At 40.9% G+C, this 26,047-nt stretch overlaps 1 protein-coding gene across 1 annotated transcript in view; it reads left to right on the plus strand.

Moving 5' to 3' along the window:
* The window catches only part of RNF213 (ring finger protein 213), a 125,092-nt gene that overhangs the window by 54,420 nt on the left and 44,625 nt on the right, over window positions 1–26,047 (plus strand). The window contains exons 25-41 of the mRNA XM_087955966.1: window positions 63–224; window positions 2,652–3,789; window positions 4,535–4,728; window positions 4,867–5,019; window positions 5,478–9,053; window positions 11,825–11,961; window positions 12,271–12,369; window positions 12,685–12,803; window positions 16,103–16,237; window positions 16,355–16,446; window positions 17,654–17,801; window positions 18,448–18,583; window positions 18,966–19,157; window positions 20,084–20,223; window positions 20,491–20,645; window positions 20,879–21,094; window positions 21,857–22,038. Coding sequence (XP_087812092.1) covers window positions 63–224; window positions 2,652–3,789; window positions 4,535–4,728; window positions 4,867–5,019; window positions 5,478–9,053; window positions 11,825–11,961; window positions 12,271–12,369; window positions 12,685–12,803; window positions 16,103–16,237; window positions 16,355–16,446; window positions 17,654–17,801; window positions 18,448–18,583; window positions 18,966–19,157; window positions 20,084–20,223; window positions 20,491–20,645; window positions 20,879–21,094; window positions 21,857–22,038 — 6,974 coding nt within the window. The remainder of the gene's footprint in view (window positions 1–62; window positions 225–2,651; window positions 3,790–4,534; window positions 4,729–4,866; window positions 5,020–5,477; window positions 9,054–11,824; window positions 11,962–12,270; window positions 12,370–12,684; window positions 12,804–16,102; window positions 16,238–16,354; window positions 16,447–17,653; window positions 17,802–18,447; window positions 18,584–18,965; window positions 19,158–20,083; window positions 20,224–20,490; window positions 20,646–20,878; window positions 21,095–21,856; window positions 22,039–26,047) is intronic.

The following is a 26,047-nucleotide window of genomic DNA, read 5'->3' on the forward strand; positions in this document are numbered from 1 at the left end:
TGAATTAATACATTTAAAAACAGGCAGTCTTCATTATGTATATATTTATGTTTTCTTGTAAGGCTTGCCTGGACAATGTTCTGGACCTGACGATCCAAGAAAGTCATGGGGACCAAGAGGAGAACCGGCAGTATTCTTTGGAAGAGCTTCAAGAACTGATGAACAAATTGATGCTGATGTCCGGAAAAGAAGAACAAAGCGCACAAGTGGAGAAGTTTTCTGAAGTAAGCTTCCTGTTGTATTTTCCTCCACCTTTCAAATTATTGTTATTGAAATACATGAGGGAGAGGAATGAATGTCAGGCTTCTGCTTTTTTCTTCATGCTGTTTCTAGATTGTATTGATAATGTTCCATTTTGAGGAAAGCATCACAATGGCCGGATATTGCCAGCCAAAGCCCATAATTAAATCCACAACTTGCTAAATCAGTAAATTTCGTATTTGGGTATTTTTGCGTCTTTATTGAGAGTCAGTGAGATTTTAACATTCTTCAGAACGAAGTTATTGAAACCTGTTAAATTTGATGATTTAAACCATTTTATTCTTGAATTTTCATGTGTCTGTGACATTGTACGAGATAATACAAGGGCACATCTTGAAACAATTCCTGTAGTCTTAACAGCCTGATACTGATTAAGAGGAACTGATGATTTTAGATTAGCATTTAGCATTTAAAATAGATACATTTTGTATATGTTTAAAGATTACTGACATACATACATACATCTCATATCAGACTTTTGGATGGTAAAGCACATAGACACACAATTTGTAATAATTTCTAGCAATAGTAAAATTGTTTCATTGCTACTACAGTGATTTAGTATTGTAATATCACAGTGATCCCACTCTCATAGTCAGAAATGGGCCTATATCTTACTTTTCTGGCCCTTTCCTGGATCTCTTGTGTTTCCACAGTTCTAATACTCTTTCCCATCTACTCACATATCTTCCCCCCAATAATAGCAGAAAGTATACTTTTAATGGTTCCCCATACCTTATTTATGAGCTTATTGGTTAGAGCAGGGGTGGGCAAACTTTTTGGCTCGGGGGCCGCATTGACTTTTAAAATTTGACAGACGGGCCGGGTCAGCACAAGATTTTTTGGGAATCGCCCCCCCCCACCCTTCCCCCCCTCTTCTCCTCCTTCCCCTCCCCTCGGAGGCTCCCCTCCCCTCGGAGGCCCCCTGAGTCAGGAGTTGCTACCGCCGGCGCGGCTCCGCATGGCTCCAGTCCCGCGTTGCCTCGGGAAGGGAAAGGCAAAAAGAAAGAGTCACGGCGGTGCTTTGCAACGGGAGCAGCGGCACCGGAGGCTCAGGCTCAGCAGCTCCTGGTTTTGCCTTTTCCTTCCCAAGGCAACGCGGACTGAGCGCGCTGAGCTGTGCCGGGCGGTAGCAACTCCTGACAGCCCCAGCCGGACACCTGAGCGGAGCCCGGGCGAAGCTGCCTGTTGCTGCTGCCGGAGCACCGCCGGGTCGCCTCCACCAAGCAGCCTGCCCACCCACCGGGCTTCCCCTCTGCCGCGCGGCTCGGGGCCAGGCGCAAGCGCCCGCGAGTTAAAAGGAAGCCGAAAGTTGCTGGGAAGTTGCTCAGGTGCTGGGAGCAGGCTTTTAAAGTGCTGCCGGAGCAAAGTTTAAGCAGCCCGCCCACCTGCCGGGCGGAACCCTTCCTGCTGCTCGGCGGGAAGACGCTCCAGCCTGCAAACTTTGCCTTTGCAAAGTTTAAGCCTGGAAGCCCCGGAAACCCAAGCAACTTTCGGCTTCCTTTTAACTTGCAGGCACTCGTGCCTGGCGGAGGGGAAGCCCGGAGCCTCCTCCAAGCAGTCCGCCCGCCTGCCCGCCGGGCTTCCTTTCCGCCGCGCAGTTTGGGGCCAGGCGCGAGTGCCCGCGAGTTAAAAGGAAGCCGAAAGTTGCTGGGAAGTTGCTCGGGTGTTGAGAGCAGGCTTTTAAAGTGCCGCCCGAGCAAAGTTTAAGCCTGGAAGCCCCGGAAATCTGAGCAACTTCCCAGCAACTTTTGGCTTCATTTTAACTTGCGGGCGCTCGCGCCTCACCCCGAGCCGCACGGCAGCCCGCTCCAAGCAGCCCGCCCCGCCCGCCAGGTGGAACCCTTCCCGCTCCTCGGCGGGAAGACGCTCCAGCCTGCAAGCTTTGCCTTTGCAAAGTTTAAGCCTGGAAGCCCTGGAAAAAAAAGGGGGATCGGCGGGGACTCACCTTCGGAGAGGTTGCACTCGAAGGTGATTTCGAACTCCCAGCCGAGGCCTTTGCAAATTTCTTTTCTTTCCTACCCCTAGATCGCTCCGCACTGTTTTGCAGCTTTGGGGGCCACGCGGCACAGGGCAATACGCCATGCCCAGCGATTTTTTTTCAGGGGCAGGCCAGATTGGATGGACCAATGGCAGCGATTTTTTTTCAGGGGCGGGCCGCATTGGACAGACCAACGGGCCGGATGTGGCCCGCGGGCTGTAGTTTGCCCACCCCTGGGTTAGAGCCTAGAATGGGCAGGACTTGGGAGCTGCACAGAAAATGCATATCTATATTCCAAATAATCAAAAGTTGATTGAGGCTACATTAGGCATTTGCCAGGATACATACATTGTATAGACTGTTTGGATTCAATATAACTGTTGTGTTTTTGTGTGTATTCTTCACTCAGGTGTTTTCTAGCGTTCAGAGATTTGCATTGTCCTTCATGAACCTTTATTCTGCTGGAAACATGCTTTTCCGAAACTGGACTGCTGACATCTATTGCTCACCTAAGAAACAGTTTTGCATTAAGATGAACTTTAATTTAAATTCTATCCATGACCTTTGTGGAAGTGGAGATGTGGCAGAAGTTTTGCCAGCCATGTGCAAGAAGATGGAGAGTTTTCTGGAGAGGTGGAATCAGTTCATGTCTGAGAAGCGATCCCAGTATTTTTATTTGAATTATTACATGGCTGACCAGCTTGTATATTTATGCCAGGAGCTTGGTTCGGGTAAACCCAGTGAGTCTGCCTTAATGATGTTGTCTTTCATAAAACATAGCTGCAGTAGACAAGATATCGAAGAAGTCTCCAAACTACTGATATCTGAAATACCAAATAGTTTTGATGTAATGTATGAACTCCAGGCAAGAAAAGGAGAGTTGACTGAACACTTGGAGGAAATATGGGGGTCCTATATGGAGAACATGGGCTTATTTCTTCCAGACTGCTTTGATATTGAAACTCTTGGTAGATTCCTGTCTAATTTGGCAGATTTGGAAAAAAGGAATGTTGCGCGAGTATTACCACAAGGTCTTCATGCTAGGCAGCCCAATCTCATTCTCTGTCCTCGCTCTGAAATTTTGGTTTCCACAATTTCCATCTACATGAACAGTCCAGAAGAGAAGTTACCCTCCTACGATGAAGTTTTATTGTGTACACCACAAACTAGCTACGAACAAGTGGAATTGTTTATGAGACGATGCCTTACTCCAAACAATAAAGAAAAGAAGATTTATACCTTACTCTTTGCAGATGAGTTGAGTTATGATGTTAGCTATAAGTTAGAGGAACTATACCAAAACCTTTATTTAAAACATAGCAGTGACTACCATTTAGTGATGTTCTGCAACTGTGAGAGAGAACACTTCTATATCCCCTCTGTTTTTAGTAATTGCATTATTCACATGACCCCTCTTAGGCCTCTAAAAGACATTCAAAGTTATCTTGGAAAGCATTACAAAGCCACTGAGTTTGGAAATCTATCAACTTCCATCTTCAAGAATAACATGTGTGTTGGGATTGTATCTTCTGAAAGAGCTGGAATGGGTGAGAAAACCAATTTCAAACAATCTTCCATCTTGGAAATATAATCATAGTTTAGCAAGAAAAGAATGACCCATATTAGAGTAATAAATAATTAATCAGGGTTCTTTATAAGAAATGTATTTTAAATCATGTACTACTATGTTAATAGTACAGTACTAGCAGTTTATTATCAAGTAGTGCTATAGTTAATTGGAATTGTCATTTTAATTAACATGTAATGTTCTAAACTTCTTGTTCACTACATTGGAGAACTAGAGGAAAAGAGGATCACATAAAAGTGACTTAGATTATATTATTAATTTATCTGAATTTATTACAGCTGCCCAAATCCAAAGGACTCCGGGCAGTTGAAGTTGAGGAAATAAATGTTTGTGGACTTCAAATTCTGGCCTACTGAGAAAGCACTTTCTTTGCAAGCATATGTTTTAAAGCCTTTGTGTTTTATTCCAATTAAGAAAGAAAAAAAGGAAACATCGTCTTCCTTTCAAAAACCTCAGAAAAGAAATCAGAGTCTCCAGATTCAATTCTCCTTAGCACCATTTTTCTGCCCACCACAGTTTATTCTGATCTTTATTTTTAACTGGATTGATTATCTTTGATGTTCCCTATATTTTCTATATTAGTTGTTAGGCATTTGTATAGACTATGTGAGTTCTCAGTCCCAAATGAATTAAATATTTTGTTCTTGTTTTTCCTGTCAATATCTTTCCATTTTAAATGCTTCTTTTTTTGTTAAAAACTATAGGAAAATCTCTCTATATAAAGAGGATGTATCAGAAAATGAAAGTGCAATTGCAAGGACACAGAGTTCATTTAAGAACTATTCGACTGATTGATCCCCATGTGAATGAAAGAAAAATCCTAAACTCTCTGTTTCTACTCCTGGACCAAAAGTACCAAAACCGGCCTATGATTGTGCATTTTGATATTACTTCTTCTGTGAGTATGTCAAAGTTTTGATTGAGGAGATTTTCTTTTTCTTCCAATACATCTTTTTGTGAGAAGATATGCTTATATCTAGAGGAGAGGAGCATCCCTGTTTATTTGTGTGGTCCTTATGTTTCTGTATTCTTCCAGGTTCAGACTGGAATTTCAGAATTTTTGTTCAAGCTGTTCATTTTACGTTATCTAGAAGATGCAGATGGGAAAATCTGGCTTCGGAAACAGTGCCACCTCTATATTGCAGAAATTCTGCAACCACCCCACTCACCAAAGAAACAAAGAGGATCTGTAAGTACATCCAGAGGCATAGAACATATATTTGCTGTGTTTTTAGTATTTTAGAGTAGAATTTTAAAACTGATTTCTGTGGAATCTTAAGATTTTCTAAGACAGTGGAAAAAAATAGAGATGTATTTGTGGCTACAGAGTGACTTAAGGAAAAAACAAGGGACAGGGGGGAAAACATCTGCTTACATGGGATTAAAATGAAACTCTCTGCAAGGGACTAAACAATTTCCTCCCTCCATGGACCCTTAAAAGAGATTTTTCCATAACCTCTTGTAGCAAAGCAGTATTTCTGTTGGTAGTAATTACAATTCTGCAGTATTGACAACCCTTTTCCATAGTACAAAATTAAAACACCATGGAAAACTGTGGCGCTTGTGAAATAAGATAATATTTTTTTAAAAAAACATCTTTTGATTGTATTATAACTCCTTCCTTTTCTCCCTCTGGTTTATTTTCAGAAATTTCCAGGGCTGAACTACAGTTTCCTTGATGTATTCCCCCAAATAACTTGCAGATCTCCTAAAGAAGTACTGGACAACAGTATTCAGATGAATTTATTTCATGAGAGCAGTGATCCCCAAGTAGATCAAGAAATGTTCTGCAGTGAAGCTTTTCAGAGACCATTCCAGTATTTGATAAGAGAAAGCAGAGGTGAAAATCTTGATGCATTCCAGTATAGGAAAGGCTCAGTGGAAGGGACTCCAGAAGAATGCCTACAGCTGTTCTTGATGTACTGTGGAGTAATTGATCCTTCTTGGTCAGAACTTAGAAACTTTGCTTGGTTTCTTAACCTTCAGCTGAGAAATTGTGAAACCTCTGTTTTCTGTAATGCTGATTTTGTCCAGGACACTTTGCAGGGCTTTAAAAATTTTGTGGTCAAATTTATGATTTTAATGGCAAAGGATTTTGCAACTCCTTCACTTAACATTTCTGATGAAAGCCCTGGAATGCAAGTTTTTGAAGAGGTTACTGAGGAAGCTCTTGCTCCATTTCTGCTCCGGAAAAAGTGGGAAACTGAACCCCATCCATACATATTCTTTAATAAGGACTGTGTATCTATGACTTTCATTGGCTTTCATCTCCAGTGCAGTAACAATGGCAGCATTGATGCCATCAATCCTTTGAATGGCAATATTATCAAGAGAAATGTCATGACCCGTCAGTTGTTCAGGGGATTACATCTTCAAAGAGTTCCATTCAATATTAATTTTGATACACTGACCAGAGCTGAGAAAATTGAGAAACTTTGCATGGTCTTGGGGATCCAGTGGCCAACCGATCCTGATGAAACTTACGAACTTACAACAGATAATATACTGAAAATGCTTGCCATTGAAATGAGATTTAGGTGTGGAATTCCTGTTGTCCTGATGGGAGAAACGGGTTGTGGGAAAACCAGGCTTATAAAATACCTGTGTGAACTGCGTAAGAGTGGTGCCAATCCTGATAACCTGAAGCTTGTCAAAGTTCATGGAGGTACCACAGCAGATGCGATCTACGCTAAAGTCAGGGAAGCTGAAGATATGGCACAAAACAATAAGTTGAATTATCAGTTTGACACAATTTTATTTTTCGATGAAGCCAATACTACAGACGCAGTCAGCAGCATCAAGGAAGTGTTATGTGACCACACAATAGAAGGACAACCTTTACGTCCCAATTCAGGTTTACAGATCATAGCTGCATGCAATCCTTATCGCAAACACACACCAAAAATGATCCAGCGCTTGGAGTCAGCTGGACTGGGTTATCGTGTCAAAGCAGAGGACACCAGTGAAAAGCTTGGTTCCATCCCTCTTAGGCAGCTTGTTTACCGTGTCCATGCACTCCCACCAAGCATGATACCTCTGGTGTGGGACTTTGGGCAATTGAACAATATCACTGAAAAACTGTATATAGAACAGATTGTGCAAAAACTTGCCAAGTCAATCCCAATGTCTGCTACTGAGATCGAAATGATTACTGAGGTACTTTTTAAGTCACAGACCTACATGAGAAAGCGGAAAGACGAATGCAGCTTTATCAGCCTCAGAGATGTCGAGCGCTGTGTGGAAGTCTTCAAATGGTTTCATGGCTACAGTGAACGTCTTATTGAGCATCTGGAGAAGTCTCTGGAAAGTAATCCTAAAAGTGTAATTCAGAGAGACAGAATAATTTGGTCTTTGATTCTTTCAGTTGGTGTTTGCTACCATGCTTCCCTGGAACAGAAAGAGGCATACTGGAGAGTTATCTGCGAAATATTTCCAGAACCATATGATAATGAAAAAGTAGTTCTTGAAGAAATTAGCTTAATTCAGGATCTTTTTTTGAGTGGTGTGCCTGATAGGCAAAGAATAGCAAAAAACATGGCTTTGAAGGAAAATGTGTTCATGATGGTAATCTGCATTGAACTTAAAATCCCTTTGTTTCTTATTGGGAAGCCGGGCAGCTCAAAATCTCTTGCCAAGACCATCGTGGCTGATGCCATGCAGGGTCAAGCAGCATATTCTGACCTTTATAAGGAACTTAAGCAGATCCATTTGGTGTCTTTCCAGTGCAGCCCACATTCAACCCCTGAGGGGATCATAAATACATTCAAGCATTGTGCTCGTTTCCAGGAAGGAAAAAACCTCGGGGAATATGTCTCTGTCGTTGTATTAGATGAAATTGGATTGGCAGAAGACTCCCCCAAAATGCCTCTGAAGACCCTTCACCCTCTCTTAGAAGATGGATGCATTGATGATAATCCACTTCCTCACAAGAAGGTTGGCTTCGTTGGGATATCTAACTGGGCCCTAGATCCAGCTAAGATGAATCGCGGCATCTTTGTATCCCGTGGAGACCTGAATAAAAATGAACTCATAAAAAGCGCAAAAGGTATTTGCTCTTCAGATCGTTTTGTGCTACAGAAAGTTGAGCATTTCTTTCCTATCTTTGCGAATGCATATGAAGAAATTTGCCAGAACCAAGCTAAGGATTTTTTTGGATTGCGTGACTATTACAGCCTTGTCAAAATGTTATTTGCTTTGACAAAAAATTCTAAAAGCATACCAGGTCCTCATGAAATAGCAGAGGTTGTTCTCCGAAATTTCAGTGGCAAAGAAGGTGTTGAAGTCTTGGATACTTTTATGTCTCAGATTCCAGAAGGTGGAGATGAAAATTATAAGGATATCCATACAATTGATTTAGTTAAGCAAAACATTTATAGCAATTATCAGGATGGTGAATGCCGATATCTGTTAGTATTAACAGAAAATTATGCAGCGCTTCAGATTCTCCAACAGCGTTTCTTCAGAGATGTTCAACCAGAAATTATTTTTGGTTCCAGCTTTCCCAAAGATCAAGAATACACTCAGATTTGCAGAAACATAAACCGAGTCAAAATTTGCATGGAGACAGGGAAGATGGTTGTTCTTCTCAACCTACAAAACCTTTACGAGAGCCTCTATGACGCCCTCAATCAGTATTATGTCCAACTTGCTGGTCAAAAATATGTTGACTTGGGCTTGGGGACCCATCGAGTGAAATGCAGAGTGCATCCCAAATTTCGACTGATTGTCATTGAAGAGAAAAAGGTGGTGTACAAACAGTTCCCCATTCCATTGATTAATCGACTTGAAAAACACTATCTGGATATTAATACTGTACTGAACAAGTGGCAAAAGACCATTGTGGAAGACTTGAAGAAATGGGTGGATGACTTTGTAGCAGTTAAAACTGAGAAATATTTTGTGGGTCAACAAACGTACAGACCTTCTGATGTTTTTATTGGCTACCGTTCAGACTCTTGTGCTTCAGTTGTCCTGCAGGTGACTGAAAACCTGGAAGAATCATTTTCTGCAGAGCTAAGGCAGAAAGTACAAGAGGAATCCGAGCTGGTCCTCTTGAATTGTGCTACCCCAGATTCTGTTGTCCGTCTTGGTGACTCTAAACTGGACTTTTTAAAAGATAAGTTGGCTAAGATATACTTTCAGCAACAGCAGCATACTTCCTTTGCTGAATTTTTGCACAGCTGCCTTCGGTCAGACTCCAGAGGCCATACAGTTTTTATTGAGGTAAACTGCAATTAAATGTTTCTTCCTGTTTCCTCCCACCCACCCCGGTTGCCCTTTTTCTCATATTCATAAATATGGTGAATTCTGATATGTGTCGAGCTGCTTAAAGACAATTTTAAAATGCTCCAAATTAGAATACATTTCTATTATCCTTAAGAGTTAGGGCTGGTTATTTTCTATTTTGTTGAGGGAACATAGATAGAAAGAGTTTTTAAGATGTAAGTCTATTTTGAGACACTTTTGGATGGATAAAAATAACATTAACATGGGGAAAAATAGTAGTTTTTACCAAGTCCAAGTCGTTGAGATGATCATTAATATGATCATCTATACTTACAAAGCAAACTTTGTTGCTTAATAGGTTGTAGAAATTGGCTTATTCTGATATAATAACAGAATTATTCCAATAATATTAATGTAGAAAGCTCAAGCTTGTGTGCTTGAGTGAGGGAAGGATACCTTGGGGCTACTTATGACCTGGATTTAAACTTCCAATGGTCTTCCTCGCCCCCTATACATGACAGAACTTTGGATACTTGGATACACAGAAGTATTTACGGCTAGTTGCAGCATTCCATGGTCATCTGGCCACATTTTGTGAAGGTTTTGCCAAAATCTGACACTTTTCAGAAAAACTGCCCATAGCAAATCATTGATTTGGTCAATGACAATTGCATACACTTAACAACCATGAATTCTCTTAAAGACAGCCTCAAAAAGCACTGTAGAATTTGTTATGATCATCATGAATAGAATAGAGCAAAGCAGAGCAGAACAACAGAATTGGAAGGGACCTTGGAGGTCTTCTAATCCAACCCCCTGTTCAGGCAGGAAACCCTATATCATTTCAGACAAATGGTTGTCCAATCCCTTAAAAATTTCCAGTGTTGAAACATTCACAATTTCTGGAGGCAAGTTGTTGCACTGATTAATTGTTCTAACTGTCAGGAAATTTCTGATCATGATGGGCAGGCTCCATTACAGTAGTAATTTTCAGATTCAGTAGCAGTAACTGTAAGAGGGATCTTGGAGTCTTAGTGGACAACCAGCCAAATACGAGCCAGCCACGTGCAAAAAGCTAATGCAATCCTAAATTGCATTAACAGAGGGATACAATCGAGATCAAGGGAGGTACTAATACCACTCTATAAAGCCTTAGTAAGACCATACCTAGAGTACTGCATCCAATTTGGGTCGTCACATTATAAAAAAGATGTTGAGACTCTAAAGTACAGAGAAGAACAATCAGGATAATTAGGGGACTGGAGACTAAAACACATGAAGAACAGTTACAGGAACTTGGCATGGCTAGTCTAGTGAAGAGAAGGACCAGGGGAGACATGATACCAATCTTTCAATATTTGAGGGGCCGCCATAGAGAGGAAGGGGTCAAGCTATTTTTTAAAGTGCCTGTAGGCCAGACAAGGAATAATGGATGGAAACTGAACAAGGAGAGATTTAACCTGGAAATAAGGAGAAACTTTTTGACAGAACAATCAACCAATTGAACAGCTTACCCTTGGAAGTTGTGGGAGTGCCATCACTTGAGACTTTCAAGAAGAGATTGGACTGTCATCTGTCAGAAATGATGTACGGTCTCCCGCTTTGGCGGGGGGTTGGACTAGATGACCTATAAGGTTCCTTCCAACTCTGATTATCTGTTAACTGACTACCTGTCCCCAAAGCTTGCTATGGTTTCTTACATTAGTGAATTGTTATTTTCAAGAAATTTGGATGTTTGCTGTGATATTATATAGTTTGAATACTTAAAGTTTTGAAATGAAAAATACATGCTGGAGATATTTAGGATATAGAAATGCACTTTCTTGTCAGAATCCCAAGATTCAAGAAGACTCTAGCTGAGGAAATTGAAATAAGATTTTCTCTTCAAAATGTTTTTATAGCATCTCCATCTCTGGCAGAAAGGTTGAGAAACCAGTGTTCTTTCAGTGTAAGAGTCTGGAATGATTGAAATGGGGCATAACTTTCTTTGGAACAAACAAAGAGCCTCGGTGGCGCAGTAGTTAGAGTGCAGTATTGCAGACTACTGCTGACAGCCAGCTGCCTGCAATTTGGCAGATCGAATCCCACCAGGCTCAAGGTTGACTCAGCCTTCCATCCATCTGAGATGGGTAAAATGAGGACCCAGATTGTTGGGGGCAATAGGCTGACTCTGTAAACTGCTTAGAAAAGGCTGTAAAGCACTATAAAGCTGTATATAAGTCTAAGTGCTATTGCTATTGCTATTTCAGTACTATTTCTGAGTAATAGAAATAAAGGAACTTGCTGATACAAATTTAGATAATAAATAAAATGTTATTAATAAATAAAATTTCTAATCTAAAATGATTAGAAATTATCTGATCTTTTGTAATCACCTAACTGATAGCATAGATCCTTCCTGATTTTATACCAAGTCCCAAAACCTATATGGTTAGCCATTGTTTAATGATTGCCTCATTTAATCGCCATTTGCAGTTATGATGGCGATGAAGAATATTCACGTTTATGATTTTCATAGGTGTATAAAGCAAATGAAAGCTGAAATAAGCTCATAGGGACAATCAAGGTTTCACTTAGCAAGTGCTTCATTTAATGAACAAGTTGCTGTTCTCAACTGTGGGTCGCTAAACGAGAATTTCCTATGTGTGTAGAGGAAAGGAAGGGAAAAATATTTCCACTTGGATAATAAAAAACAAGAGATTGCATGACCATTCTGTGAAAACTTCGGTAATATTTGACAGAAAAACCTACTGTCTTAACTCTTATAGATGACGACCTTCTCCAGACTCCTGACTGCAGCAGACACAGAGATTTTGGAGGCAGAATTGCAGCATAATTCAGACAGCTTGAAAGTTTTGTTCTTACAACAATTTGACACAGAGTACTCATTTTTGAAGGATATTCGGTGAGTTTTCTTCATCCACAATGGTTACAGAATAATACAGATTTATATTTTCTTTTCTATTTTTTTCGAAGTGGCATAAAAGTGCTTGTAATGGAATAAATGATTAATAGAATAAATTTCATACGATAGAGGAGTTTTGCAATTGAATTGAAAAACATAAATTGGAGGATTGCAATGAAGTTATTTTACTGTTCAAACTGCTGGGGTGTTTGGAGAAGTGACATTGTTTTAAATAAAGGTCTGGGTGTGAATGCCCCATTCTTTCTGCAACAAATTAAAGCCCATTTAAACATATCTGTATTTTCTCAGGAATTTTTTTGCTGTGAGGACTGATGGGAGTAAAATCCTCATTATTCAGACTGACTTTGAAAATGAATCGCTCAGTGCCCAGCTCATTGCCTCAGCCAGGTAAATCACCTGTTAGATAAGAGTATTAGATAAGCAATACCAAGCATACAGTATAATCAATTAATAGTTGGTGTAATGTGTTTAACCATATTTATAAGCCAGCCAAGTTCATAGACTTTTACATAGTCTGATAAATACTCCAGACCAATATTCTAATTTCACAGAGAACCATGTGGATCTATTCATTATCTTAGTACCATATATCAGAATGAGGTGGGGGAATAAAATTTATCTGTGCTGAAATAATGGGAGCTGTTGAGCAGGTGAATGCTTTAACTTCGCAAAAGAGTGACACCTGTTTCTCTTCCCTTACAGGTATTCAGCTGTTAATGAAGTCAACAAAATACAGGAGAATCAAGCCAGGGTGTTTATAATTTTCATCACTAAGCTGTCACGAATCGAAGGAGGAAGTTGCTACATAGGATTTCATGGAGGTAGGTTGGCATATGTGCAAGAATACAGAACAAGGAGGCTGGAGGTCTGTTTAAAGGGGCTGCTATGGCATCAGGATTGCTTCCTGCTTCCTCTGACAAATGGTCCCAGCAATGCAATTTACAGATTACTGTAGTGTAGAAAGAGATGTACTTCTAATACAAGGCTACAAATAAGATGAAAAATTTATTATGTCATTTCTGTACAAGAAAAACTGCAAATTTTCTTGTGTATCATTCATAAATACAGCTATTTTATTTTTCACATCTGTTAGAAGAATATTTTGAGCAGCTCTGCAAATGCATCAAGGTATGAAGCTTGTTTCATTTGTACATATTATTTATTTATTACATAGAGATTCCTGTGCTGCTTCTATTACTTACTACAGTATTCATTGTGTGCAGCGTAAAGATAGCTCTGAAATAAAGCCATAATAATACCATATCATAAATCAGGATGGGACCCTCAGCCTATAGGTTGCATTTGGACCCCAAACCTCTTCGTGGTCCACAGTGCACTCTCCAAGAGATCACAAAACCTTGATTACAAAAATTGCTAAAGATCAGTGATGTGATTTCTTGCCGTATTTAGTTAGGAAACATGGAAACTATATGTTGTTAAATAGGTTTAATGCAGTTAATGTTACCCCTCCAGTTCTGAGTCTCTTGAAGTACAAAGAAAAAGAAAATCCTCTTTGCCATTATTGGATCTCACTCCAATAAAAAATTAGGGTATGGAGCTCAGGCAGTATCCTATATGTGGCATGTATTATATAGGGAAACATTCTTGCTTAAATTTAGTCAAACTTCTGTTCTGGATATATGCTGTTGATTTTCACTGTTAGTGGATATTCTTCAAGTTTGGTCAGCCATACTTATTTACATATCCATTATGCTATTCTCTTTTGGGATGAATGAATTTATGCAAAATGCAAGAAACAAATTAAAAAAAAAAGTCTTAAAGGAAAGCCAACTCTAATCAATTTCTTATGGCCAAAGGGCCATCAAAAAAGTCAAAGGAAATAACACATACAGAAAAAAGGAAGTGTGTATGTGTGTGCAGATCTTGGCGTGTTCAGGTCTTTTCCCATGTAAGATTGAGAGTATCTTGGCGATGTTTCAATGAGGTCCCACTCGCCATCTTCAGGCTGGTGCTTTCGGCTTCATACTTGTGCCAGCAAAGCATGATTGGAGCTGCCGTCTCTCTATAAATACTGGTGGGGAGGTTGGCTATGTTGTCATTTCTTGATTGGTTGATGGAGTTGATGTTTGCAGATTGGCTGGCTTTTTCGTAAGAACATGTGTGGCTGAGGTATTGGCTGTGTGTTTATCAGCCTCCTGTGTTGTAACGACCTGAGTAATGGGCTGTGTGATGACCTTCTGAGTTCTATTGTTTTGATATTCTGGGTCTTGTGCTGTAATCTCCTGGGTTGTAACGACCTGGGTAATGGGCTATGTGATGACGTTCTGAGTTCTATTGTTGTGACATCCTGGGTCTTGTGCTGTAATCTCCTGGGTCGTTGGCTGTGTTGTAACATCCTGAGGTTTTGTGGTGTAACCTCCTGAGTTCTGTGATGTGATATCCTGAGCAGGTGACTGTAATGTGACGTTCCGGGTTTTGGTTTGGCTCCGAGTTTGAGGCCTGACTATATGTTCATGGCATGTGTCAGTTTGCTTGGTTTGGGGCTCGGGGTGTGTGGCAGCTGGTGATGCAGCCATGGTCTGGTTTCTGGATGGTGGTTGCCTTTCGTCTATGGGGTGGGTTTGGGTTTGAGTCTGGTGAGGGAGATTGGTGGTGGTATCATGTGTTGTTTTGGGTCTGGTGTTGTTTTTCGTGGCTGGGACTCATTTGTTGATAAGGGCTAGTTTCCAGATGTCTGGTAGGTAGGAAGTATCGTCCCGTTTATTCATTTTTTGGGGCTGTTTCTCTATTTCAATGGCTTCCCTGATTATTCTCTTGTTGAAGTGTTCAGTATTGGAGATTAATTTGGTTCCCTCAAAATTAATTTCATGTCCTGTGGCTTTAAGGTGCTGGAAAAGGAGGAAGTATTTTCTTCTTTTCTGACTACGTTCTTATGTTCTGCAATGCATGCATATATTTTCCTGTTGGTTTGTCCAATGTATGTGGCTGGGCAATTGTTGCATGGTAATATATGGTATACCAAAAATTCACTCATACCTTGCTGTACCTTTCTGTTCTTAAGTTCATCACCTCCTTATGTCCATTGCCTTTTGTTATTTAGCTTGCATTTTAAGACAAAAATGGTGTCTTAAGAAATAACTCAATCAGTGAACATATACAACACACCTTCCTCCTATTTTCCCCACAACCAACAATCCTGTGAAGTGAGTTGAGCTGAGAGAGACTGATCCAAAGTCATCCAGCTGCCTTTCATGCCTAAAGGCGGGACTAGAATTCACGGTTTCCCGCTTTTTAGTCTCTGTCTTAACCACTAGAGCAAACTGGCTCTCTATATAAAGCATCTCTTAATTTTGGAGATTTGTTCTACTTCATGTTGCTATAAATGCAAAATCTATTTTTCCATTTTTTTCTCTTAATAGAAATGCAAATGTATACAGGTAGTCCTCGACTTACAACCACAATTGAGCCCAGAATTTATGTTGCTAAGTGAGAAATTTGTTAAGTGAGGTATCTCCATTTTACGACTTTCCTTGCCACATTTGTTAAGTGAACGACTACAGTTGTTAAATTAGTGGCATGGTTGTTAAGTGAATCTGGCATCCCCATTGACTTTGCTTATCAAAACATGACAAAAGATGATTACATGATCCTGGGACATTGCAACTGTCATAAATACGTGCCAGTTGCCAAGCATCCGAATATAAATGACATGACCATGGGGATGCTGCAGCGGTCATAACTGTGAAAAATGGTCATAAGTTTTTTTCCCCACTGCCGCTGTAACTTTGAATGGTCACAAAATGAACTTTTGTAAGTCAAGGACTACCTGTAATAAAAATAGTATACCCCTTCAGACTTTTGTAATATTTTCCCTCCTGGCTTCTCCATTATTTGTTTGGAGGCTAACATATTTGTTGGTTTCCCATAATCCTGTCCTTGCCCCCCCTACATACACTCCTTCCTTGAGACATATGATTGGCCAAACTGAAAGGGTGTATTTAACTTCAATTTTATGTACAATATCTGCAAATTAATTTAATGAAGGCCCTTGCTTTTACATGGTAAAAGATACATTATTGTATTATCCTAAGTAGTTTTCCTCAGAAACGATTAATGGGAATGCAGGTAATAGCTGTGAAATATCACCTGTTGTTTTTAGGGCTATGGCAGTCTGTGCATATTGATGATCTAAGAACCTCCAAGGATATGATCTCTGATATAACATCCCTCACAAACGTTACCATCAGCCAGCTATTTTCTGAAAATACTGGAGAGTCTGCAGAGAATCCTGAAAGTAAGAAGTTCAACTACATGTTTATGTAGTGCTTAATTCCAACAGTTCGTAGTAATTCCCATCATCATTTTTAGAGTCAGGCTACATTCCTATATGATACTTTCTTTATCATTGTAGCTTCAGGGACAAAAGAAGAAGAAGAAATAGAAGAAGAGATGGAGGTGGAGGTGGAGGTGGAGGCATCACCAATATCCGAGACAGAAATACTTGTAAGTCTTGCTATGCCTCACTACTCCAGTTTGATTGTTTCCCTTTGATCTCAGAGCAAACGATGTTCTTCTTTGTAGCAACTTGCTTTTTTTGTTCAGTTAAATTGCTTATAGAAATAACATAACACATGTTTCACATATTTGCATCTAGATATTTATGGTTAGCTATCTGTTTTAACCTTGGGATGATCCACACATTGCCCTATTAGAGTAACATGTGTAATCATCAGATATAATTAGAGTAGGATTCCTATTTCTGATCACTCCATAGGGATCACTATTCGTGATTTTTATGATAGCTCCATTATCTACTGTTTCAGAAAATTATATAGCTGGACAATAACATATGCCCTTTCAGTTATGCAAATGCGTTCTTTTCGTGCCTGTTTTCTCTAGAAGTTTCTATAGATGGCTGCCTCCCTCCCTGGTTCCTAGTGCTGCATTGATTTTATTTTACGCAGATATTTATCTAGGCAGGATCTTTTTCTTTCTGGATACCTGGATGATCGTTTCTCCCTCTACTCTGAGGATGAACCTAAAAGTGAGCAGCTTAGAGCCCCAGAGCCATATCTAGTCCCCAAACTCTGGAAGTTTTTTTTTTTTCCTTCTGAAGTTGATGAAAAAAAGACTGATATAATTACTTCCTGTTGTGTAGTGGAAAAGAAAAAGTAGTGCTTTGTAAAACTATTGAAACAATTGTTCTGATCTCAGGTGGGTGAGATGAAGAGTTGGTCTGACCATAAGACAAATGTCCTGGACACCAAATGGCCCTGTTTCAAGCTTGGAATACCCCCTTTCAACTTGAAAAGGCTCTTTTGCACTTAGAACTTTTCCATTGATAGTACTGTTCTGACAAGATTGAGAAAACCAATTTCAAATTTGGAAGTATTTCAGATTATTTTGCACTGCTAGTTAAAAAAAAACTGGACATGTAAGCCCTAGTAAAGTACAGCATAGTTAAAACAGTAAGTGAAGAAAGAAACACCAAAGATAATTTCTAAAAAGCCTTCTCCATTGAAGGGAAACATAATGGTCCTCGACACTTGCATTATTATCTCATACTTCTGAAGTGTGGCATTCAACTATCAAAAGGCTGTCCAGCTCAGTTTAATAAGATGCTCATTCACATCTGAGAGCCATAGAGGAAATGATTGTACATTGTTTCAGGATATGCTAAAAGTTTTTTTCTTCTTCTGTGCCTGGAAAGTCTAAGGTTTTGGATACTACCGTTCTTTTGAGGAGTTGTGTTCAAAGTGCTGTCAGCATGCTAAGAGACGACAATGAGGATGCCGGTCGTAGCGCTAAGAGAATTGAAATTCTTCTTAGCCTCCTGTCTGAGGAAGATACCCTGCAAGGTATATAATATACATATGTCCAGAAGGAGCATGGTCTTTTGTTAAAGTGAAATATATTTTAATACAAGTTCCTCTTGCTATATTATATAAATGCTCAGGATACTGAATATATAATAAAAAGCGGAAATAAAGGATCAGTTTCTGTTTTATTACTTTTTAGAATGTAATTTGCTCTGTCAGTGATTGTACTTGACTTAGACCCAGAGAAAATCAAAAGATGAGAGCTTGCCTTTTTCCTACTTCTTCGGAAGTGTCAAGTGTATGTGTGTGTGTGTGTATGTGTGTGATTGTGTTTGTGTGTGTTTATGAAGCAGATTGTTGTTGTTAGCCTGAATCAATCCACTGTAGAATGAGGTTTCCTCATGGAAAATTATGGACCATAATCTGCATCCAATAATTCCTAAATAAACTCAAATTATTGAAGGTAATGACCAAGGTTTGTAAGTTAAATATCTCTTCTTAGGGAAGCAAATATATGATTTTAAGTAAGATCATCAAGCAAACCAGGAAATGTTAATTTTGATTTAAAATCTGAATTACCCATCAGTAGCTTCTTTCATCTTGTACGAAATATAATCCTAAAAAGTGGCTATAAAATTTTTATAAAAATAAAAATTATGCTGTTTCTCTCCCCACCCCCAAACAGGCAACTTCCTGAAGATTACAAAGAGCCGTCTTACTTGCCTTTTGAAGAAACAGGAAGAAAATTCTTTCAGTATGAAAGAGTGGGTGCTCCGGGAGGCCTCCAACCTTACTGCACTCCAGGAAGGAGGAACATTTAGGTATAGTGTATAGATAAGGCATTACATTCAAGTATTAATCAAGTACCCTCTGGAGCCACCTGTTTTGGGTCTCTCTCCCCCCCCAAAAAAAAACAACAACAACAACAAAAAAAAACAACAACCCTGGCTGCTCAGGTTGAAACACTGCCTTTAATCCAAATATGGCAGCTGCTGGGAGACTTAGTTTAATTGCAATTTAATTAATTTAACTTTTTCAATAATAAAAATATGCACCTGGAGTTTTTAACTTTTTTCTGAAGTATCTTTGATGCACTAGGAAGTTAACCAAATCAGCTGAAACAAAACAAAATGACATTTGAGTCTGGTTTCTTTAGAATGTGAGATGTCATGTTGTGTGCTTTTCCTCTCTGGGTTTATATAGACGCACGCTGTGGAAACGGACCCAGAGTATGGTGACCCCACTTCTGGCCTACATGGTATCTATTTTGGACAGAGATTGTAATCTGGATTTGCTGGTCAAACCAGGAACAGAAGATTGTGTGAAAACCTTGTGGTTATTCATCTTCAATGAACTAAAACTTCTAGACATCCCTTATGTCATGGGTCAGAGCAGGTAAGTTGTGGGAAAAGAAGGTGGAGAGAGAAGTAAAAGGCATTTGAAATAAATAGGAAGGAATAATGTGGTATATAGCTATGTCAGTGATGTGCAATTCTGGTTTAGCTGTTCATTTTTCAGTGAGCATGGCTTACTTTTAATTTTAAAAAAATTATTTTTTAAAAATTTTTATTAAAAAAAATGGTTCATGAAAAGTTTGTCCCAATTACCACCGCTGTTGAACATAGCTAAAAGATAAGGGGAAAAATATCTCCAATCACCAACATTTTGATGAAAGAGCAAGGTAAACAAAGAAAGTGTTTCAGTAAAACAAATTGAAACAGATTTATTTAATGCTATGATATTTCTTTTATTCAATATATAGAAAATGATGTGTATTAAAATACATCCACCATATAATCACCAATCCATTCGGTATCTGTCTTTAAACTGATCACATTGTTATGTGTACTAAATTAAAATATATCTCATTATATGTTGCTTGACTTTTTTTACATTAATACCCTGTTTCTCCAACAATACGGCCTCCCCCAATAGGAAGTCCCAGCATGTTTTATAGGCATGAAATGAAATTAAGCCCCTCCCCCCAAATTAAGTCCTATATTAAAACATGCGAAATGGGGGGAATGGTGGGGGGGGGGGGCTTGCCGTAAGGAAGTACTTTTATTGCACACCCGGATATGGTGCTGCCTGGGTTGACCCCGATACGAAGTGCCCCACCACCAAGGTCAACATCCAAGCCATCACCGCCCACCCGAAGATGCAAGGGGGGGGGAATTAAGTCACTCCCGAAAAGACGGCCTAGCCATTTTTTCGGGGCTCAAAAAAAAATAAGACCCGGCCTTATTATATGAGAAACACGGTACATTCAAAATATATTGAAAAAGCATCTGTTCATATGAAATTTACTTTATCTTTCTTAGCTCTCAAACAAAACCAATTCGGGTGCAGAATGACATGGAAGTGTCTCCAGGAGCTGGCAATAAAATGCCTTTCAGCTGGAAGATAAAAGATTATTTGGAAGATCTTCGGGTTCAAGCACAACATGTCACTAAGAATGAAGGTGAGAATATCAGGAAAGTTAAAAAGAGGTCCCATTGTTTGAAAATCTTGGGGCATATTTGGCTCAAATTAGCACCTATCATTTGTAAACTGCTCAAAGTCACATAAGTGTGATTAGCAGAATAAAAATTTGATAAATTAAGTAAAACACAAAATCAAGAAAATCTGTATTTTTCATACTAAATTGGTTTTACGTGTTAAAAGAGGACTGGTTGACTTTATTTCTGGGGGAGATGCCAAACCATTTAAATCCTGATTTGTTTTCCAGGCCATGCAGAGAAGTTTCTAGACATCTTTCGGATGACACCACTGGGCCAACACATTGCTTGCTACTCAGAGGAAGAGAAGGCCGTCTTTTTTCATTATTATGTCAGAGACTTCATTCTCCTGGCAATGGGTGTGACTTCAGAGAGGGAACTAAATGTGCGTATTTCAATCCCAGATGGCTAGATATGGGAGTCCAATGCTTGCTTCATGATTCCCAAAGCTGTATGCTGTACTGTGTGCCAGTTAGTAGGTAGACTTTGCACTTAATTACCACTATATGACACTCAGATAAATGTTTCCCATGTATTGGAAAGACTACTTAAATCCTTATGATTCATCAGGTGATTGTGACGAGAATCATCTTCAAATACGCTGCTGTGTATTTTCAGATGCTGCAAGTGGCCCTTTTGTCCTGTGTGGAAGAAATGAAGGCCACCTCTTCCAGTGCAGAAGCAGGAGTGCCCTCCCTCCCTTGCGTCCACCTTGCTTATCATCAGTTTAGGAGTCGTCTGCAGAACTTTTCCCGCATTATTGCTGTGTACCCTGAAGTGCTTCATACCCTTGAACAAAGAGAAAACAAAGGAGGCATGTGGCAAAGCCAAATGGTAGGTGGGCTGTAACATTTAACTTTAATAGGAAAACATGACACCTGGGGGTGGGGGGAACTGGGATTCTCTCCATATTCTTAGCCGGGAGAAATTAATCTGTCTGCAAAGCAGAAGTTCCAGGCATGTCTTCAAAATGTTTTTTACGGGCTATACTCAATGTTTGTATTTGCTTTGTAATGAGAATACATGGAGGATCTCCCAAGCAGGGTCAAATAATAGCAATAGTAACAACTCAAACTTATATACCGCTTCACGGTGCTTTACAGCTCTCTCTAAGCTGTTTACAGAGTCAGAATATCGTTTCCAACAATCTGGGTCCTCATTTTACCCACCTCGGAAAGATGGAAGGCTGAGTCAACCTTGAGCCGGTGAGATTCGAACTGCCAAATTGCAGTCCGCTGGCAGTCAGCAGAAGTATCCTGCAGTACAGCATTCTAACCACAGGATTGATAATAAAATTACTTTTCTGTAACCATCATAGCTGTGAACGGTTGCTAAACAAGACAGTTGCTAAATGAGAACTACTTGGATTCATTTAGGAAACAATTTATGTATTTGATTTTTATATCACCATACGAGTCAGATTATTTAACAAAGTACAAAGGCACAATAATGGAGCGAGGGCATCAAAATCCAAGGTAGTTTTCTTTACCAAAGGATGCCTAGATTCAATAATGTGATTCTCAGTGAAGGATAAAGCGCTATGTTCTTACATCACACGTGTGTAGTAAGAGGCTTCTGTATGCCTGTTTGCCATAGGTGCTAGATGTGTTTGCTGCGCTGGCCTGTACTGAAATGTTATCCTCGGCAGTCCTCAAACAGAAAACTCATGCATGGCTCCAACAGGTGAAGGACCTTCAAATGCCCATTGAACTTGTGTGCACAGCAAACAGCAGCCAAGACAGTGGAAGCCAATGCAGCCAAATGCTCCAAGAGGTCAAGTAAGTAAAAAGTTCAGGATTGTAGAAATGTTAATTTGTATCTACTTTCTGTTGTGGTAAAGATCATTTTACGGTTGCTTTTTTCTATTGTTGATAGGTTGCTGGCTTTTTTTCTGGCCAACTTCGTAAGTTGACTTCCTATGGTAATGGCATGCTCTAAATACCGTTAGTTCCTGTTGTCTAAATCCTAACAAGCATGTCGGGGGCTACATAGAATGCTATGACTTTTTTGAAGCTAGATTGGTTCAAGAGGACTATGTGTACTTTAAGCTGTCTTTTGGCAAGAGACTTTTTCTATCTGTGGCTCTGAGAGTCCAGATAGATTGGGTTAGGTCAGATCCTGCTCTAGTGGACTGAATCTGCGTTCAAACTGAAGCTCTGCCCTGTATTGTGACCACACCCCAGTTTTTGACTCAGTCCAGCCAGGACAGGACGGGAGTTGCTTTTTTCAAAAGAAAAAAAAGTTTTAAACTGCAGGAAAATACTTTGGAGGATCCTGCAGCCAAGTCAAAGAGGCTTTCAGCCTCCACTCTTGGAGATCCGTTCTGGGGCTGCTGCTCTAGTGCGCGGAGCCCCGCCCACGTGGAGAAGGCTCTAAGCGATCGGGCCGATAAGGCCATCAGCTGTTTAGCGCTGTAGTGCGGCGGCAGCACGAGCAATCGGCTTGTTTCTCTTTTGCTTTTACTTCTGTCGATCGCGATCTCTTTGGCTGCGAAGCGCTTAGTGCAGCAGCGGCTCAGAGGGCAGTTGGCCCAGAAGAGGCTTTGCAGCAGCACAAGGCAGCCACTTGATTGGGCAATTGGCCCGATCCCAGCTGGGGGGCGCAGCCGCGTGGCAGCGGTTTGCGCTGAAGACTGGTGATGACTGGATCTACCCCAGCTGAGGGCGCAGATTGACCACGTTGCCAGGGCTGTGATTTCAGTTACAGAACTGAGGTGATCATGTGGGTAGGGGCAGGCAGAAAAGAAAGGCCCCTGAACCCAAGAAACCTTCCAGGGCAGAGGAGCAGGATGCTTTGAGAAGGCAGAAGGCTCCAGAAAAGCAGGTAGCTGCTGGTGGGAGGATCCAGAAATCACCAGACCCAGAGGAGTCAGACTCTTTGGCTCTGCCTCCAGTTTTACAAATGGAGCCTGGGCCTTCTACCTCCGCTAGTGGACCTTGCTTAATAGCCTGGTCACCTGATAACTCATCTGCTATTGCTAATCCACACCCTCTACAGGGAATTTCAGATTACAAAGGAGATCCCCAAGCAGTCTGCCAGGATGAAACTAGGGAACCTCCTCCTAAGAGAGCCAGACCAGGAGTGGCAGCAACTTATACACTCACAACTGCTGGCTTGTGCAGTTCTGAAGAGGGTGAAACAGCATTTCCTGCGCACATGGAGGAAATTATCTCTAGAGCCCCCTAAGGCAAGGCATTGTGGAAGGCCTCCAAGTTATGAGAAGGCCTGAATCAGTGGTGTCAGAACATTCAGACCTGCAACAGTCCATTCATGAGAGAAGCAGAGAATCCTTAAGGGACAGGGCTTCTCCTGACCCCTCCGTACATAGCATTACACATAAAACACCAGAGGAGGAAGACAAGAAGGAATCTGATTTCTCCGCAGACAAAGAAATGGCCCCAGAGAGACCTTCCTTAACCAGAATCTTTGATTCTCAAAAGTTCAGGACCTTATTGTTTAAGGCCAGGAAGATGGCCCAGTTGGGACCAGAAGCAGATGTCGGGGAAGTGGAAGGGGACATTGCTGCTCCTCCAGACCAATATTTTGATGAATCAACAGTTCAGCCTGAAATGGTTCCAGTGCTTAGATTATTTTTGAATGATATCAAGAAACAGCTGGAATCCCTGGGAACATCTGCCATGTTATCGGCCAACGAGCACTGCTGCTTTAATATGGGACCTGAACTTACCAGCTCATTACAGGTTCCATCAGTGGACGGTCCGGTTGCAGCCTTGATTTCTTCCTCTTCAAACCCCACTGATCCAGAGGAGGCATTGAAGGCAGAGGACAAGAGGATCGACAATCCCTCTAACGTACCCACCTGGTGGCTGCCTGGGCGGTCAAGGCTGCTTTGGCTGCCTCATTCATTATGAGATCTTCCTTACATTGGCTGCACCAACTGCAGGACAGGATCCCCTACTCAGATGCCCGATTGCACCAAGACATCCATAAACTTGTGGCAATGGCCGAATTTACTGCAGATGCCACTTTAAACAGTGCCAGATTTGCTTCAAAGGCCATTGCTATATCTGTAGCAGCCCACAGAATGATCTGGCTTAAAAACTGGCAAGCCAATGACAGCAGAAATGGAAGGTAGCATCTGCCCCCATCAAGGGGGATAAATTGTTTGGGGAGGTCTTAGAATAGATCCCCATCTCTTGGAGACCAGGGATAAAAAGAAATACCTTCCTTTTCTGGCAAGGTGTTCCAGTTACAGAGTGGTACCATACACTTGCAGGTCATCTTTCAGAGCTGAGGGCAGCAGCGGGGCTCAGGGGCCTCAGAGGCAGTCTTTCAACCGCCAGGAATGCCTCCAGGAAAGAGCAGCCAGAGATAGGCCCCAATTTTTAGGCAAGTGGCCCTTTCGTGGGGGAGAAGGTTGCTTTTTCTGGCGTTCCCGCTAAATGCAGCAGTAATTCTCCCATTGGGCGTAGGTTATCCAATTTTGCGGCCCGATGGGAGGCTACCACATCCAACACTTGGGTCTTAAAGACCATCAGACATGGCCTTTTCCTAGAATTTAGGTCACAACCTCCCAGATTTTATGTGCCTTGCCCCATTTCCAAGGAGGCTTCCCGTAGGAAACTAATGCAACAGGCCATCCAACACCTACTGGATATTAGAGCCATCCAGTCAGTTCCAGTTGATCAACAGGGCAAGGGATTCTACTCCTGGTTGTTTGTTGTTCCCAAGATTTCTGGGGGGTGGAGAGCCAGTCTGGATTTTAAAAGGCTCAATAATTTTTTGTTGTACAAGCGTTTCCGGATGCATTCTCTGCAGTCTATTTTACAGGGCGTCAGGGAGGGTGACTTCCTCACCTCAATTGATTTAACAGAGGCTTATCTATACATCAGAATTTGTCATACATACAGGGAATATTTACGCTTCAGCTACGAGGGAAAACACTTCCAATATAGGGCTATGCCTTTTGGTTTATCCTCTGCACCCAGGGTGTTTACTAAGGTCTTTGCTGCCTTGGCAGCTCGCTTGAGAACCATCCCAGTAAGGTACAGTATTACCTGGATTATTGAGAGTTTTGCAGTGATAATTCAGCGCCAGAAAAATAAACACAGATGGCTGATGCTTCATTTAACATCTTTATAAACATAAGTAGATTTTACAAACCAGTTGTAGATTTCTCCAACATGGAGCAAACTCAAGCAGAAACATATTTCAAGTACAGAGCAGAGCTCCAGTCTTCAGCAAGCAAGCAAGTTAGTTTCATCTTCAATAGACAGGCTCAGAGCTCAACATAGCTGCAGAGCTTAACATAGCTGCAGAGTTGCCGAGCTTAATATAGAACCACAGCAAGGCTACTTTTAGTTTCAGTTTCCAGCCTAGGCTACTTCTAATTTCAGTTTCCAAACTATCCTCATTGGCTGACCTTATTACCAAGCTCTATTCCAGTTCATGAATATACTCTGACATTGATGACATTTTGATGCAGTCATCCTCACATGACTGGGCCTTAAAGGATCTCCAAGTGACATTGTCCCTATTACAAGACCATGGCTTTTCAATTAACAACAAGAAAAATTGTTTCTCACCATCTACATGTTTATTGCATCTTGGAGCTAAGATTTACAGTGTCTTGTAAGGTATTCCTTTCACAGGAACGCAAAGACAGTTTACAAAGCATGGTGGGGAGGTTGTGAGAGCGGATAAGTCCCCCTTGGCACTTCTCTCTCAAATTTAGGGAAGATGATTTCTTGCATCTTCATCGTGCCTTGGGCTAGACCAGCAGTCGCCAACTGGTGGGCTGTGGCCCACTGGTGGGCCTTGAGAAAA

This window comes from Notechis scutatus, chromosome 2, assembly GCF_049901735.1.
Source record: "Notechis scutatus isolate UNSWTSFEM ecotype Mainland chromosome 2, rNotScu1.2, whole genome shotgun sequence".
Taxonomy (NCBI): Eukaryota; Metazoa; Chordata; class Lepidosauria; order Squamata; family Elapidae; genus Notechis; species Notechis scutatus.